Raw genomic sequence first — 18,746 nt, 5'->3', positions numbered from 1 at the left:
ACCATTGTCACTCCTAACTCTCTTGATGGTTGTTTCAAACTAATTGTGAATGCCCTTGACAAATGATTTGAATGTTACAAGCACATCACTTTTGTCCACTAGAAAGAATACCCATGTGTATCTAGTGTAGTCATCCATTATCACAAAGCCATATTTGTTACCACCAATGCTAGTGTATTGTGTTGGCCCAAACAAGTCCATGTGCAAATACTCAAATGCTTTGCTAGTGCTCATCATGCTTTTCTTAGGATGGGTGTTTCCAACTTGTTTGCCGGCTTGACAAGAGCTACAAAGCTTATCCTTTTCAAACACAACATCTTTCAAGCCTCTAACCAAGTCATGTTTAACCAATCTATTTAATTGTTTCATTCCAACATGACCAAGCCTTCTATGCCATAACCAACCCATGCTAGACTTAGTGAGCAAGCATGTAGACAATCTAGCTTCACTAGCATTGAAATCAACCAAGTATAGATTCTCATTTCTAAAGCCTTTGAAGATCAAATTAGAGCCATCTACACTTATGATCTCTACATCATCTACCCCAAATATGCATTTGAATCCAAGATCACACAATTGAGCCACAGATAGCAAATTGAAGTTCAAGCTCTCTACTAGCAACACATTGGATATGCTCATGACATTGGATATTGCAATCTTACCAAGTCCTTTGACCTTGCCTTTGCCATTGTCACCAAATGTGATACTATCATAACCATCATTGCCATTGGTGTTGATTGAGTTGAACATTCTTGCATCTTCGGTCATGTGTTGAGTGCACCCACTATCAAGAACCCAATGCCTTCCTCCGGCTTTGTAATTAACCTACAAAAGAAGATCAATTCTTTTTAGGTACCCAAACTTGCTTGGGTCCTTGAAGGTTAGTCACTAAGCTCTTTGGTACCCAAATGGCTTTCTTTTTTGAGCCCATCCATGGTTTGCCAATGAATTTAGCCATTACACCATTTGTACCCTTAGTAAGCACATAGAAAGAATTAAGCTTAATGGAGGATACATTAGCATTTTTGTTCTTGTTCTTGCATTCGTGCTCTTTATGACCAACTTACTTGCAACTAGTGCAAAACCGACCAGTGTTCTTCACAAAACTAGTCTTGTGAGGAGCAAAGGCCGCCTTGCCTTTCTTGTGGGTATAGCCCAATCCCTCTTTGTAGAGAGATGCTCTTTGGCTACCCAAGCACATAAGCAAGCGGTCCTCACCACCATAAGCCTTGGCTAAGGTGTGAGTGAGCTTGTTGACCTCATTCTTGAGATTTTCATTCTCAACCATTAGTGAGGAATCACAAGTGAGACCATCACTACTAGATGAGGTAGAAGTGGATGTACTACAAGAAGGGTTAGTTGAAGGAACAATGATAGGCATAGATAAGGATTCATCAATTATATCACAAGTCAAACCTACATTGCAAGAACATGCTTCTTGTTGTTTTGCTCATCAAGCAAAGTGGAATGAGCCTTTTCAAGTTTTTTGTGAGCCTTGCCAAGCTTCTCATGGGCATCCTCTAGCCTCTCATGAGATGCTTTAAGCTCATAAAGGGCTTGCTTAAGGGCTTTTACCTCCTTATTCAAGCTCTTGCATTCCCTTCTCTTAATGTAAAAATGTTCTTTAGCATCTTCTAGCATGTCATATAATTCATCTTTAGTGGGTTCATCATCATCACTATCACTATGTTCATTTTCACTATCATGTTCTTTATCACTTCCATCATCATTAGTTTGTACCTTGGTGGCCTTAGCCATGAAGCATGATGGAGTATCGAAGAGAGAAGGCTTCTCATTGATTGCAATGCTTGCAAATATCTTCTTGGTGGTCTTGTCATTATCACTATCATCATCATCACTTTAGGAAGCATCACTATCCCAAGTGACCACATATGAACCACATTTATTCTTCTTGAAGGCTATCTTGTCCTTCTTCTCTTTCTTTTCCTTCTTGTCCTTCTTCTTGTTCTTCTTGTTGTCATCATCATTGTCGTTATTGTATGGGCATTGAGCAACAAGATGATCTTTGCTTCCACACTTGAAGCACCTTCTTGATTCTTCTTTGTTCTTGGATGAAGACTTCTTTCTTCTAGCACGGTAGCCCTTCTTCACCATGAACTTGCCAAATCTCTTGACAAAAAGAGCCATCTTCTCATCATCAACATCATCCCATGAATCATCATCTTCACTTGATGTTTCTTGCTTTGCCTTGCCCTTGGATGATGTGGCCTTGAATGCCATGCTCTTCTTCTTGTCATCCTTCTTGTCATCTTTCTTCTCCCTCTTTTGTTCCTTCTCATCATCATCTCTATATGCATCATCGGTCATGATATCTCCCAAGATTTGGTTTGGTGTCATTGTGTTCAAACCGGTTCTCACTAGCAAGGTGACCAACATGCCAAATCTTGCAGGTAAGCATCTCAAGAACTTATTAGAAAAGTCCTTATCTTTTATCTTCTCACCGAGTGCCTTGAGATCATTGACAATCACTTCCATACGATGGAACATGTCCGGCACACTCTGATCTTCCTTCATCTTGAAGCTTGCAAACTTCTCTTTGAGAATGTATGCCTTTGCACCCTTCATGGCTTGAGTGCCCTCAAATGATTCTTCCAACTTTTCCAAGCCTCACGAGCCATCTCAATATTCTTGATTTGCTCAAATGTTCTCTCATCAATTGCATCATGAATGGCACTTAGAGCAATGTCATTGTTTTGGAGAAGAACTTTGGCCGCGGTGGAATTTTTCGGATCATCAATCTCAATTTTGGTTTCTACCACCTTCCACACCTTTCTATTGATTGACTTGATATGTGTGGTCATCTTTGACTTCCAATATGAATAATTTGTGCCATCAAATTGGGGTGGCTTCTTGGTGTTGTTGATTTGAGCTATTTTTACACCGTAGGTTGTTAAGCCTCAAATCACGGTGACCTCAGCTTTGATACCAATTGAAAGGTCCTAATGGCTAGAGGGGGGGTGAATAGCCTAATAAAAATTTCTACAACAACACTTAACAAATGGATTAGACAATTATGAGGCGAAACAAGTGTTGCGCTAGCCTACTAAAAATGCAAGCCACCTACCACAATTCTAGTATGTATATAGCTTCTATTCACACAATAGCTATAACACTACACTAAGTTAGTGTGCTCTAAAAAGCTAACTAAAGAGCCATACCAACCAAACTAACAAGCTCTCACAACTAGCTACACTAAAGAGCTTGACAACTAGTTTGCAGTAATGTATGAGTATGAGCAAGATGGTTATACCGCCGTGTAGAGGAAGAGCCAATCAATTACAAGTGTAGATAATCAATGAAGACCAATCACCTCAGAATCAAATGATGAACACAATGATTTTTTTTACCGAGGTTCACTTGCTTGCCGGCAAGCTAGTCCTCGTTGTGGCGATTCACTCACTTGGAGGTTCACGCGCTAATTGGCTTCACACGCCAAACCCTCAAAAGGGTGCCGCACAACCAACACAAGATGAGGATCACACAAGCCACGAACAATTTACTAGAGTACCTTTTGGCTCTCCGTCGGGTCAAGGCCAAGAACCCCTCACAATCACCACGATCGGAGCCGGAGACAATCACCACCCTCCGCTCAACAATCCTTGCTGCTCCAAACCGTCTAGGTGGCGGCAACCACCAAGAGTAATAAGCGAAATCCGCAGCAAAACATGAACACCAAGTGCCTTTAGATGCAAATACTCAAGCAATGCACTTGGATTCACTCCCAATCTCACAAAGATGATAAATCGATGATGGAGATGAGTGGGAGGGCTTTGGCTAAGCTCACAAGGTTGCTATATCAATGAAAATGGCCAAAGGTATGAGCTTTAACCGGCCATGGGGATTAAGTAGAAGCCCCCACGAAATAGAGCCGTTGTACCCCTTCACTGGGCACAGCGCGGGCTGACCGGACGCTCCGGTCATGTTGACAGGATGCTGGACCTCGGCGTCCGGTCGCCCGATGTCAGCCACATGTCACCTCTTCAAATGCTAAACGCCCGATTCCAACGGTCACATGAGTTGACCGGACGCTCCAGCAAAACTGACCGGACGCTGAGCCACCAGCGTCCGGTCGTTTCTAGTAATGGTCCAGAAACATTTTTCTTTGACCGGACACGTCCGGTCATGCTTGACTAGACTCTGCTAGCGTCCGGTCACACTGTGACAATTTCATGCGCTGCCCAACAGTAGGACTGGACGCAGCCTCCAGCGTGCGGTCACTGAGCGACCCAGCGTCCGGTCAGTGATCGATGCTGGCGTCTTCACTGTTACACATGATCGGACGCACTGGTCCCTTAGAGGCCAGCGTCCGGTCACTATATAACCAGCGACACTAACTCCTTTTCACTTCTAACTTCTTCACCCTTGCTCAAATGTGCCAACCACCAAGTGTATCACCTTGTGCACATGTGTTAGCATATTTTCACAAACATTTTCAAGGGTGTTAGCTTTCCACTAGATCCTAAATGCATATGCAATGAGTTAGAGCATCTAGTGGCACTTTGATAACCGCATTCTGATACGAGTTTCACCCCTCTTAATAGTACGGCTATCAATCCTAAATGTGATCACACTCTCTATGTGTCTTGATCACCAAAACAAAATAGCTCCTACAAAATATACCTTTGCCTTGAGCTTTTTGTTTTTCTCTTTCTTCTTTTCAAGTCGAAGCACTTGATCATCATCATGGCATCACCATCTTCATGTTATGATTTTCATTTGCTTCACCACTTGGAATGTGCTACCTATCTCATGATCACTTGATAAACTAGGTTAGCACTTAGGGTTTCATCAATTCACCAAAACCAAACTAGAGCTTTCAACAGTAACAAAAACGCCCCTGGACTATGAACAAAACAACCCGCAGTCTAGGTTACTATTTCTAGAGACAACACTTATGCAAAAGAACCCTCGGATCATCTCCTCTTTATAATGGCGAGGCCCCCGACCCTCCTTGTGCGCTCTGGCGTGGCGAACGGTGGCACTGGCGCTTGCGCCGGCCACATGGGACCCATGTTGACCTATCTATGAGGCCGACGCTCACCTAGGGTTCGACGTGAGACGATGGGTGGCGGTTGCACGAGCCGGGATGCCATAGAAGGACCTCTCCATGATGACGGGCACCTTGCAGGAATGGAAACGGCGTTCAGGTGAGCCACAGCAACAAGAAGGCAGTAGGGGTAGCGGGTGAGCAATGACAATTCACTAGTGACCTTACCGAGAAGCTAGCTCGGCCGGAGACGACCCGAGTGAGGCTGGCCGTGTGCACGCTGAGAGGTGAACGGTGGACCGCAAAGGCACGACCGCGTCAGTGGCGAGGAGGCAGCACTGGAGCTATGACTAGCGTTCGCATGATGAAGAGGGAGCCAAGGAGAGCTAGTGGTGCAGAGGAATTGGTGCAGGGTGAAGTGGCCACGACGTGGGCGGCGATGGGCCTTAACGACACGACGATGGGCAAAGCTCCAAAGTTGGAGCTTGGCATGATGTGAGTCAAGGCGGGGTGGGGTCAGCTGGAGAGGGGGCGTGAAGGTGGAGATGCGAGAACGAGGAATTGATGAGAGTTGCTCGCTCTCTGGCTTCACCGTGACACGACGCGACAGTGGCGGGAAATAAAGTGGGAAAGAGGAAAAGGGAGAGACGGCAAGGCAGTGGGCTTGGCTCATCCACACCTTGGCAGGACGTGAGCGGCGGGATCGGGAGACCCACGTGCCAACGCTAGCCAATGGGCGTGCGTGCCCGACCGGCGTGGCCCGCCTGGTCGTAGTGCCATAAATGGCATAGCGATGGTAGGGCAACATGCACATAGTCGGCAACAGCGCATAGGTGCAGCGGATCAGCGTGGATGTGACAATGACATGATGGCAGTGGCAGCGTCGTGACGCGAGGAGCGTCGGTAGCGGGGACGCAATGGCAGCGCAATGCGGGATAGGGCAGGCAGCAGCAGCAGCGGCTCCGCGCGGTGGGCCAGCGGCAGTCGAGCCCTGGCCAGGCCAGAGGCAGCCACGGCTAGCCACGCACGGCAGTGCACGCATGCGCGACCATGTGCGTGTGTGGGGTGGCCATGTGGTGACCGCGCCTACGATGATAGACCGCTCGAGACAGTGACACGCACGAATTTTAAAGCGTTCGAGATGTCTAAACCATTGATCCAATCCCCAAACCACTTTTTATATACCTTAGAGGGTATATTAGGCTACTAAAAAAGCCATAACACTGCCCTACTCCTTAACCCAATCTCTAAAAATAAATTGCCAAACATAGTAGTGTCTAACTGTTGACAGACTTGAAAATTTCTAAGTTTTTGAGCTGAATTTGGTTTCCAATTGTGATTTCTAAGCTAGTGGAAATATTAGCTAGTAATATCATTTTTTCGACCGCAAGAATTTCATTGTTATCTATAAAGTTTGTACTTCAAACTTTATTTAAGTATCACATACATGTTTCATATCATTTTTGCTTAACAAAAATTGGTTTTCAACCTTAAGTGATATAACATGACTATTGAATTAACTTCCGTTTCGCATTCGAGTCGATCATTTCGAGTTACAGAAATTGATCTACACACTTTATTACATGCATTAACACATAAACATGATGCTCATGACATGTTTTAGTAAATGATTTATAGTGTAACACCGAGGGTGTTATAGTTCTGTCCCGTGTTTCCACCCACCTGCTATGGCATCGCGGACATGTTCGATCCTCACTGAATCGCCGATCTGTTGGTCCCGAGATCTCCCGCACGGGTGAGCCGACTGGTCACCGGGTGAGCCGATCGGTCACCGGCATTCTCGCTCACTATGGCTAGACGTAGAAGAATGGAGGGAGAACAGAGCGCGCGCACACACAGCACAAGCACCAGCGTTGGCCGGAGCTCTACATAGGAGATGGTAAAACTGAACTCGCTCACTTTACTGAGTTGCAGTGGGAAGCTATATATACAACTCTACCCATCTAATCCTAGTACACAAACATGCCAGGCTACCATGCTACAACAATGACTAGATGTGACAGTAGGGCTAACTTTGGCACCTGCCCCTGCTGTGGCTACAGTGCGGCAGGGGAGCCTTTTGGCGCCTGCACCTGCCACACATTCAAAGATGGGAGAGCAGCAGATTACTTTATAATTCTTTCCCTAATCCTGCTGCTAACCCTAGAACCTCTACCATGCTGATCATCTTCTTCAGCTCTGTGAACCGAAAACGGCTGAGCGACTTGGTGAGAACGTCCGCGAGTTGCCAACCAGTTTCAACGAACTCGATGACGATCTACCCTCCATCGACACAGTCCCTATGAAAGTGGAACTTGATGTCAATGTGCTTGCTCCGGTCATGGAGAACCGGATTCTTCGCGAGGGCGATGGTGGGCTGGTTGTCCACCATTAGTGCTGGTGGGTGAGCTTCCACACTGGTCACTCGCCCAGTAGCTGATGTAGCCACACAGTTTGGCATGCTGATGTGGCCGCTGCCACATACTCTATCTCACACGTGGATAGTGCCACCACCTTCTATTTCAGTGACAGCCATGAGATTAGAGCCGACCTAAGGAAGACGAGCATGCCAGAGGTGCTCCATCGTCCATCGATGTCCCCCGCCATGTCTGCATCGCTGAACACAGTGAGCTGCAGCCACTTCCATCGGTCTTGGGGAAGATGGTCCCCTGATCCACCGTCCCCTTGACGTAGCACAACAACCGCTTCATCATGGCCTAGTGATCCTCTCGGGGATCCTCCATGAAGCAGCTGACGTAGCCCACGGCGAACACAATGTCCGACCTCATGTGGACTAGGTAGCGCAGACCTCCGACGATGCTCTGGTAGAGTGTTGCATCTACCTTCACCGTGGTACTGGCCTTTGTCAGCTTCAGGCGCTCCTCCATCAGAGGCATGCACGGCTTGCACTCAGCCATGCCGCTCCGCGCCAAAAGCTTTGAGGCATACACGCTCTGACCGAGCATGAGTGCCTCCTTCCCCTGTCTCACCTCGATGCCAAGGTAGTAGCAGAGCGTGCCGAGATCGCTCATTCAAAAACGAGCTGCCATCTCGTGCTTGAAGCTGTCGATGTCCTCCGCACGTGCGCTGGTGACGATCAAGTCATCCACATACACGCCGACGATGAGTTCCTCCTTCTCTCGTCACCGCATGTAGAGCGCGTGCTCGGTTGCGCACTGCGTGAACCCAAACTCGCCGATCTTGGCATCAAGCTTGGCGTTCCACGCTCATGGGGCCTGCCGCAGCCCATAGAGCGCCTTGCACAGTCGGAGCACCCTGTGCTCCGCTCCCTTGACGGCGAAACCCGGAGGTTGCCTAACGAAGAGCGTCTCCGCCAGCTCACCGTTGAGAAAGGCCGATTTTTCATCTAGGTGATGGACATGCCAGTCCTTCACTGCTGCCGAAGCCAGCTGCAGTCGGATAGACTCTATGCGTGCTACCGGCGCAAAGACTTCCTCAAAGTCGATGCCCTCATGCTGGACAAAGCCTTAGGCGACGAGGCACGCCTTGTGCTTGACAATGGTGCTGTGCTCATCCCGCTTGACCTTGTACACCCACTTTAGGCCAATTGGACAGCATCCGGGAGGTGGATCGACGAGCCCCAAGACTCGTTTTCCTCGATCGCCTTCATCTACTCCAGCATTGCTCGTCGCTAATTTGCATCGCGCTCAGCCAGCGCGAACGTGGGTGGTTACTCTGCACTGACAAGAAGCAGCTCTAGGTCATTGAGCAGCTGACCCACCAGGCCTGAGGACCCTGTGCCACCAACGATGTCGTCTAGCCTATGGAACCGCACCTCCTCGCCGTAGTGGAAGGCATCCACGAATTCAGTGATGTCGCTTGGAGGTGAGGTGAACTCGATCGGCGTCGATGGAGTCCCCTGTTCCGCCGAAGTGGTCGGCACAACACCTGGAGTGCTCGGCACTAGTCTTGGAGTGGTCGGCACCACTGTAAGACCACTCGGCTCCGCTATGGGAGCATTCAGCACCTATCCTGGAGTGGTCGGCACCACTACAGGACCGCTCGACTCCGCTATGGAAGCGTTCGGCACCCGTCCTAGAGTGGTCGACACCACTATAGGACCGCTCGGCTCCACTATGGGAACGTTCAGCACCTGTCCTGGAGTTGTCGACACCACCGTAGGACCGCTCAGCACCACCCCAGGAGTGCTCGGCATCCCTCTCGGCGTGCTCGGCACCGCCCCCGGAGTGGTCGGCTCTGTTGCTAGAGTGGTCGGCACCTCCTCTCCATTGTCTCCACTACCTGGATGACCAAGTGCTCAACGATAAAGGTGTTGGTGAAGCCACCAGCTTCCCCCATGCCTGGACTGTCCCAGTTGTTGGTCCCAAAATCTCCCGCACGGGTGAGCCAACCGGTCACCGGGTGAGCCGAGCAGTCACTGACGTTCTCGCTCACTATGGCTAGAGGTAGAAGAAGGGAGAGAGAACAGAGCGCATACACACACAGCACAAGCACCAGCGTTGGTCGGACCTCTGCAGAGGAGATGGCAAAACTGAACTCGCTCACTTTACTGAGTTGCAGTGGGAAGCTATATATACAACTCTACCTATCTAATCCTAGTACACAGACATGCCAGGCTGCCATGCTGCTACAGTGACTAGATGTGACAGTAGGGGTGACTTTGGCGCCTGCCCCTGCTATAGCTACAGTGCGGCAGTGGAGCCTTTCAGCGTCTGCCCTTGCCACGGCTACAGTGTAGCAGCAGGGAGCCCTTTCGGCGCCTGCCTCTACCGCACGTTCAGAGATGGGAGAGCAGCAGATTACTTTACAAGATCATTGTCATCAGGCCCTACAGTTCCTGGGCTGGGTTGACTTGTCACCACCATCAGTCCCAGCAGTTGATCCTTGCGATAGCTCGAGCACACGACTTCTGCCGCGAAGGTGTTGCCCAGTCTCACGGGGCCCTCGGTTTGCTCCCATCTTCTTCCTATACTTCCGTAATCCTGGGACCAGCGTAGGAACATTGATCTATCGACGTGTTTGGTTCATGAATATGTAACGTTATCTGTTATCGGAGGGGAATGGAAAGCGATACTTGTGTTTTGTCACACTCAGGTCGCAATCAGATGCGGCATAATTAGATACGGCCGTATTCACCACTGATTCCGCGCCTTCCTGAGCTGTATCGCATACCGGCCGCTGCGGCTCGCTCCCAGTGCTGCACAATTACGTTACCATGCCAAACCAAACAAAGAAAGTAATCATCGGTCCCAGTGCTGCTCCCCCCCGCAATCTATTTCCCATACCATTTACGTTATGAGTGAGGGAACCAAACACTGATGGGAGCTGCCGATACCCTAGCTCGTAGCAAGAATCTCCATCCTAGTTGATGAATCCTATTACGTCCAACTTGTCATCCCGCATGACTAGGGTTATCGATGACGTTTTATCCACGCCATCCATCGCTTCTAGTTTGATGTGAAACAAACTTTCTGGTTGGATGTGGTGAGTGTCAGGATCCGGTAACCAGGGTTCGTCTTCTTCGCTTGTTATAGCACGTCCTTTGCGGAGCACGGGGTGGTTACGTGTGGATGAGATATCTAGATGATCAGCCATGAGATCCCTGCAGCGTGGGTGGTCGCCCACCAATGTACGCAGCTCAGTGATGAATGTACTGAATCCTTCTGCATCATCCCCAACCATGTAGGATATGTCAGGCTGCCGCCACGTCTTCTCGATCTGCAGTACATATGTAGTAATGATGATCAAGCAAAAGACCACAAATGACATATCTGATGATTAGCGAAAATAAAACAAAAGGAAAGCGTAAGAAATGTGATGAGCAACTAGTTCTCGGTAATGTTTCCAATGTTTACCTCCGATGGTCCTGGGAAATAATAATCACTAGAAGGGTACCAGGCGACGTTCACTTCAACTTCATAACCATCCACTTCACGACGTTGACTCCACCAGCCATGGTTGTCGAAACTGAGAATAATATTATTGAAACGAAGATTAATACTAGCCCCTTGGTTATTGGAAGTTTCAATGTTCAGATGCATCTCTATGTGAAGCTTCTGACCATATGGCACCGCAACCACATTCCTGGCCAGCTTAAGGGACCGCACCAGCTGATACAGGACGACCTGCGGTGAGTCCGTCATTGGACGAGAGAAATGCTGTGCGGTCTCCTCTGTAAGCCTGAACAGGACGATCTGGTCTTTGAAGTCACCAATACGTGCGGTGATATTACCGTGAATGCTACAAGAGCTGTTCCAATCTTTGCACCGTATCTTCACCTGCACTGTGGCCTCCAGGGCGTTGGACATCACCACATAGGTAACCTCAACATTGCGGCCTAGGCCTGAAGAGCTTATTGTGCGAGTCTTGGGTCCTTTCAATTTCCTTGGCGTACTCTGGGTCATAGCAGTCCCATTCCCATTCGATGGAACCACCGTCGTCATCACCTGTGCTTGTGTAGGGTCCTGGGATGTCAATTTTGATGGCAAAGCACCCGTATGCCAGATGCTTGTGCAGGGTCCAGTTAGCAGCAAATCAACCGTTTTTCCCTACAACCATGCACTTTGCTTGATCGTCAGGGGCCTGCTCGGGGTGGCCAGCTAGGGGCGGCACGACTAGGGCTGGAGTGTGGTGGTGGCGTGTGTAGTGGCGGCAGCGGCGGTGCAGGGCACCGGGAGAGGGGCAGCAGCGCTAGGCAGAGAGAGATTTGTTTAAAGAGTACTATTTGCTGATTTATTGTGAGAGAAAAACACTGTTCCTTCACTGAAAAAGTACTGCTCATAAGATAAGCGAACGAGCTTATTGTGCGAGTCTTGGGTCCTTTCAACTTCCTTGGCGTACTCTGGGTCATAGCAGTCCCATTCCCATTTGATGGAACCGCCATCGCCAGTGCTTGTGTAGGGTCCTGGGATGCCAATTTTGATGGCAAAGCACCCGTATGCCGAGATGCTTGTGCAGGGTCCAGTTAGCACCAAATCAACCATTTTTCCCTACAACCATGCACTTTGCTTGATTGTCAGGGGCCTGCTCGGGGTGGCTAGCTAGGGGCGGCACGACTAGGGCTGGGGTGTGGTGGTGGCGTGTGTAGTGGCAGCAGCGGCGGTGCAGGGCACCGGGAGAGGGGCAGCGGCGCTAGGCAGAGAGAGAGAGAGAGAGAGAGAGAGAGAGAGAGAGAGAGAGAGATATTTGTTTAAAGAGTACTATTCGCTGATTTATTGTGAGAGAAAAACACTGTTCCTTCGCTGAAAAAGTACGGCTCATAAGATAAGCGAACAGGGCCTAAGGCTCTATTTCCTTCTTGAGTTGGAATAGTTACAATGCTCCTATATTTATAGTGCCTAGACTTGCACAGCAAGCAATCTATCAAGGAGTCCTTATATAGATTTGGATCCTCCTTTCCTAACAAATCTCAATTCTCTTTCCTAAACAAATATCTATCTATTATTCCTAAATCTTTCTATTTTCCTAACTCGCCTAAAACTCGGGATAATGCGGTGGAGGTGGGGCGCCACTTGCCCTGGCCGTGTCCTCTACCAGCGTGTGCTGGGTGCCCTCGATCGAGGCCACCGCCTGGCCTTGGGCTCTGGCCGACCTGCTAGGCCCGCTGAGGGGGCCCTCTTTGGGGCCGTGACATCTCCCCCCCATCTCTGCTCGGCTTGTCCTTGAGCCGAATCATTAGCAAGTCATCGAGGCCTCGCGGTGGTGGAGCTAATCTGCAGACTCGCTCAATGTAGACGAGTAGATCACCGTGCAGAACTCCTTGTGATAGGAGGTTGCGTGGGTTGTTGTCGACGATGACCTCGAAGCAGTACTGGAGATTGCCGATGTAGCCGTGGAGCCAGTGTGGTGTTCTCCTATGTTTGCCCGTGGATGAAGCTCCTGCTGTGCTCGCACAAGTGCTGCCCTAGAGATGCCGGCGTCGAGGTGGAAGTGCTCTGTGGCCTGCGGAGCATTGTTGCTTGCTTTGGGGAGGATGTAGCTGGGGATTTTGCTACAGATGGCAGAAGGCACGTGTGTTGCTGGCGTTGTCATCAAGTAGAGCATCTCACCAAACATGAAGTCAATTCCATTGAGGTCGTATGGCGAGATCAAGTTGAGGCAATCGCCGGCATTGATGTCAATGGCGACATTGTTGAGAGTCGTGCATCGGCAACCAATGTCGACGAAGAAGGTGACCGCTGCCAAGAGTGGATTGCCCCTTTTCCAAGGGCGGGTGAGCAACATGCTAGATGGCATGCTGTGTGTCTGTGTCGCCAAAGTCGGGAGGGTATGGAACCCCACCACTAAGTGGTTGACAGGTTGTGGATGTGACCGCCGCTAATGAGGGAGTCGATGAGGGCCAGAAGTAGTGGCAAAGCTGCTAGTACGTAGAGGCGCTCATCTAAGAAGATGTAGCTAGCGTCTATCGTCCATGCTCGAGTCGCCTTCTTGTTGATGATGTTGAGGGCGATGTCACATAGTTTCGCCTTGTGCAAGGTTGCCCGGCAGAGTGAGGCGAAAACCGGTGCCCTAGTGTTGAAGTTGTCGAGGCAGGAGGGTCGTTGAGGTTGTGTTGCCCTGTTGAGGAGGGAGTGCATTGGCGCTGATGGTTGAGGGGACCGTGGCCGCTGAGTGGCTAGTCTGGGCGTCGTCATTGCTGGCGTCGGGGAAGGGAGCCGAGGTGGGTGGGCAGTCGGTGCCGGACATGAAACCCGACCTAAACAAGTATTTGTGAATGATCTTTAAGGAAGCATAATCCTTCATGTTCTTACAAAGAACGCATGGGCAGCATATGAAACCATTCCGCTTGTTTGTCTCGGCACATGTAGGAAATCATGCACGCCCTCAATAAACTCTTGGGAGCATCTATTAGTGTTGTAGATCCATTACTAGCTCATATGCATGCATTACATGAGCATAAAAAACTTGAAGATGCAAATATCCATATATTACACAACATATGTGTCGGGTTCATAAACCCGGGGTCCCTTGGGGACCGACTTCCATGCCAGGGCTCGGCCCAGGAACATAGCCTATTGCTCCTGGGACCGGCCCAAGAGTCTAAACTCAATAGACCGGAGCACCCACTCCGGGCTCAGGCCGCCTTCGGCCCACCTTTCCGACCGGAGCGCTACCTCCGGGCTCAGGCCGCCTCCGGACGGCCTCTCCGATCGGAGCGCTAGTCTCAGGCCCCAGCCGCCTCCGCACGACCTCCGCTCAGAAGGCCTGACCCGAGGACTGCTTCCGACTCTAACCCTGTGTCTACCGACCGGGGTTCATAGAAAACCCTACCCATCGCTATTCTCTGACCGGCGCACCAGAGCCGACTGGGGACATTCGACTGGGGACGCCCGCTCTGAAGGAACCAGGAGGTGTGCGGAGAAAGGCAAGACAAGGCTCACAAGTCAAACCACGGCACCAGGGACCATACCCTGCGGAACAGTACTCTGTGACCGTCCTGACACAAACAGTATTGTAGGTGCCGACATTTGCCTCTACAGTGTTGTGGGCACCATAAAAACACCCATACGATAAGACCCCCCATGTGCCTCTAGGCATCAATAACATGGTGGGCACCAGGATTTACCGTACCAAGTGGACGTGGTAAGACCTCTCACATGCCTTCGGGCATCACCAGTATTTTGCAGGTACCGACATCCTCCAGTCCTGAAGAAGGTGGTGCAACCTCCACATGCTTCTGACATTCTACAGTGGCGCCAACAGTGTTGTGGGCGCCTACCTTTATCACTGTATCTACCGACATTAGCAGCAAAGATCCAGTAGCATTCATACACCCTCTCTCTTGTAAGGCCATCCCCTTCTTCTATAAAATGGGATGCGCTCCCTCCAACACAGGCAGCTAATAGAGAGTTGAGTCAGAGTTTCTAAGCTGATTCAAGTCCTCTAGCATAGCTCCTGTCGCTTCCAGCCCTTTCGACTGGTCTGACCGGACACCCCATCTTTCTCCCTCTCGTTTGTAACCCCACTGCAGACTTCGAGCACTTGGGCTCAGGAATAAAGTCACCGACCGACCCAAACTGGATGTAGGGCACGTTGCCTGAACTAGTATAAACCCTGTGTCATTGAGTGCTAGGACACCTCCGATCACAACGTACAGCAAAACTACAAATATTCACTAGTTGGTCACTTTCTATACCGAAAGTTGGCGCCGTCCGTGGGGAAGACGCTGTACGTTCAACACTTTTTTGGTCATCGGATGGCCCATTTTTTCGCCACCCCCCACCGTGGCGGACTCGGGCGATACGATTCGCTTCGGCTCGATCGAGTTTCCCGCACTCTCACCGACTGGGATGCGGGTTCCACCCGTCTTCGAGCCATCCTAGGCCTTCCTCTTTGGAAGCCTGGACTTCGTCGCCGACCGGCTTGGCGTACTGCACCTCCGCGAGGAGGCACACGTTCTGGCACCCATCGAGGGGGCGCCCTCCGTCAACTCCAGGACGCGCAACACCGACGGCGTGGCATCTGCGCTTCTATCCGAGCAAACTCTCTGCTCAAACCCCGCTGTAAGTAATACGCGTACTATTATTTACTGTTCATTTACTATCCCCCATCAAGCACCCGGAGGGATTGTGTCGTCCACGCCACAAACACCGCACGATCGGTTCCCTTACGGCCTCGCGTCCTCCGCAGATACGTACGCTCGGGGGCTCCGAAGGGTGCTGGCCTCTTTCCCCCTCACATCCGAATTCATGGGATTGGCAGGCTACGCACCTGCCGTTTCCCACGAAACCTCGGATGGTGAGGGCAAGAGCGACGGTTCCAACATCGGCAATGTGGCGCCACGCCACCGTCCATCCCGGGAGTGCGCCATGGCGAACGCTCCGGGACTGCCGCCGGTGGTTGTGGAGTCTGTGCAGACTCACACCCCTCCAGACCTGCGTGTGGAGGCCCTCGCGTCTGCGCAAGCGCACGCCGAGGAGTTGCGACAACGGTGGCAGAACCAGCCACTGCCTGCGCCGGCTCTGTCGGTCCAGCACGTTGCGCCCCACGCACACGGCCTGGCGGGTGGCACCCGGGGTCGCGCCCGTCAGGTCCAACACGACATCGTGAACGAGGGGAACGATGTCCCACAATTCACTCGGGCTGGCCAGAATATCGCTGCTGCGGTAATGCTTCTATGCGGTGTTCCCGAGCCCGTCGACCCTCAGGAGCGAGCAGTCTATCAGAACCTCCGGGTTCTAGTGGAAGCCGCCACCCTCCAATAGGCGAAAAGCTCCGCATCGTGACCCCGACACGCGCCCTCTCTCCCCACCAGGGGAACAGGGATGCGCCAGACGGATCGCTCCGTTCGCTTGCCACTGTAGCCGCCAGGACTAGCTCGGAGTGCGGCGGTCGCGCCTCGATCCAACCGGGCCCCTGCTCCACACCAACCACCGGTACATGAGTGGCCCGACCCGCACCGAGATGCTCATAGCGCGATGGGCAACCGACATCGTGGCAAACACGATAATGATATCCACCATACGGCGGTCGGCGCCGCGGATCCCGGCCAAACCATCGAGGGAAGCGACGAGACGCGCCCCAGGCGTAGCCGCTGGATGGACAACCGGAGCCCCAGCCCCGAGGGCCTGGGGCCGCGAGCCTTCAGTCGGCGCATCCGGAAAGCGCTGTTTGCACAGTGTTTCCGGCCGCCCACAAATGTCACCAAATACACTGGGGAGACAAACCCCGGCATTTGGCTCGAAGACTTTCGGCTCGCCTGTCGGGCCAGAGGAGTGGATGATGACTTTTTCATCATTCAATATCTTCCCATTTGCGTAGGGGAACATGTTCGAGCATGGCTCAAATTCCTTCCGCACGACAACATCCACGACTGGGCAGACCTCAAGAGGGTTTTCGTCTGGAATTTTCAGGGGACGTACGTCCAACCGGGAAACTCCTAGGACCTCAAGAGCTGTCAGCAAGAGCCCAGCGAGTCCCTACAGGATTACATCCGTAGGTTCTCCCAACAATGCAACTCCCTCCCTGATGTCGTCAATGCAGACGTCATCAGTGCGTTCCTCTCCGGGATGAACTGCGAGTCCCTTATTCACAAGCTTGGCTGCTAGAAACCCCGTACCACCCGCGACCTGCTCGACGTCACCACCAACCATGCCTCTGGCGAGGAGGCGGTCGGAGCGGACTTTAGCGGAGGCCGGGACAAGGTCAAAGCCAAGCGCATGGATCCAGATGAGGGCCCCTCCACACAGAGGGGCAAGAAAAACAAAAAAGATCGGCACTGGTCGGACAGCGCCCCGCTGGTCGCCACGGCCGATTGCACAGCCAAGCAGCCCCATCAGGGACTGCCTGACCACTTCAATAAGGTCATGGACGGTCCATGCACCAACCACTCCTATCCTGTCAAACACCTCTACAAGGAATGCGAGCTCCTCAAATGTTTCCTCCGGCAGGCCGGCGGGCCAAAGGAGGGAGACGGCAAAGAGGCGGCACCTAAGAAGGGACGTGCGACAGGCAAAGACGGGGATGACTTTCCCAACGCTGATGAGTGCATCATGATCTTCGGCGGATCCGACGCCATTTGGACCAAGCAATAGCACAAGGTTCGCTATCGAGAGGCATGTGCCGCTGAGTCGGCCATCCCCTCCTTCCTTAGCTGGTCGGAATCTCCGATCACCTACGATCAGAGGGATCATCCCTCCCACGTCACAAGACCAGGGCGCTACCCGCTTGTCGTTGACCCCATCGTCCGCAAGAAGCGGCTCACAAAGGTGTTGATGGACGGGGGCAGCGGCCTCAACATCCTATACATCGACACCCTCGATGCCATGCGCATCCCCCAATCGGAGCTCTGTCTAGTGGGCTCCCCCTTCCACGGGGTGTTCCCGGGAGCGCATGCATACCCGCTCGGGCAGATCGATCTACCCGTCACGTTCGGCAGCCGGGCCAACTTCCGCTTGAAGGTCCTCACCTTCAAAGTGGTGGACTTTCCAGGGTCATACCACGCCATCTTGGGGCGGCCATGCTACGCAAAATTCATGGCGATCCCCAACTACACCTACCTCAAGCTAAAGATGTCGGGACCAAACGACGTCATCACCGTGAGTAGCGCATTTTTGCACGCCTTCGCGTGCTACCGCGAGCACTATGATCTCGCCACCGCGGTCGTCAACTCGTCCGAGCTCCCACGGCTCGGGGAGTCAGTGCTCCCAGCAGCCCCAGACTGCAACCAGCCAACTTCCTCATCGGCCTTCCGCCCGCTCGAAGAAACCAAGACGGTGGGAATCGACCCCGCCGACCCAACTAAGATGGTTCGGATCGGGACCCAGCTCCCGACCAAATAGGAATGCGAGCTCGTCGACTTTCTATGCGACAATCGCGACATCTTTGCATGGTAGCCTTCTGACATGCCAGGGATACCCTAGGAGGTTGCCGAGCACGCACTATGCCTTATCCCCAGGCTCAAAGCCCGCTAAGCAGCGCCTACGTCGCTTCGATGACGAGAGGTGCAGGGCCATAGGCGAAGAGATTGCCAAACTCCTGGCAGCTGGATTCATCAGGGAAGTCTTCCACTCCGACTGGCTTGCCAATCCCGTCCTTGTCAAGAAGAAGACCAGGAGGTGGAGAATGTGTGTTGATTATACTGGGCTCAACAAAGCATGCCCAAAGGATCATTTCCCTTTGCCACGCATAGACTAGATAGTCGACTCCAACTCGGGTTGCGAGATCCTCTCCTTTCTGGATGCCTACTCAGGCAACCTCGTTCATTACCCTGTATGGTTCGTACTGCTATGTGACCATGCCTTTTGGCCTGAAGAAC

General features: G+C 51.7%; 1 protein-coding gene across 1 annotated transcript; it reads left to right on the top strand.

Moving 5' to 3' along the window:
- Positions 1-17,964: 17,964 nt before the first annotated feature.
- Positions 17,965-18,270, top strand: LOC136484057 (uncharacterized). Its single transcript, XM_066481223.1, has one exon. It carries the CDS (start codon positions 17,965-17,967, stop codon positions 18,268-18,270), a length of 306 nt encoding a protein of 101 aa, XP_066337320.1.
- The last annotated feature ends 476 nt before the right edge of the window (positions 18,271-18,746 follow it).

Source organism: Miscanthus floridulus, chromosome 9 (genome assembly GCF_019320115.1).
Source record: "Miscanthus floridulus cultivar M001 chromosome 9, ASM1932011v1, whole genome shotgun sequence".
Classification (NCBI taxonomy): domain Eukaryota; kingdom Viridiplantae; phylum Streptophyta; class Magnoliopsida; order Poales; family Poaceae; genus Miscanthus; species Miscanthus floridulus.
The sequence above is the reverse complement of the archived record's forward strand: the minus strand, read 5'-3'. Positions and strand labels throughout refer to the sequence as shown.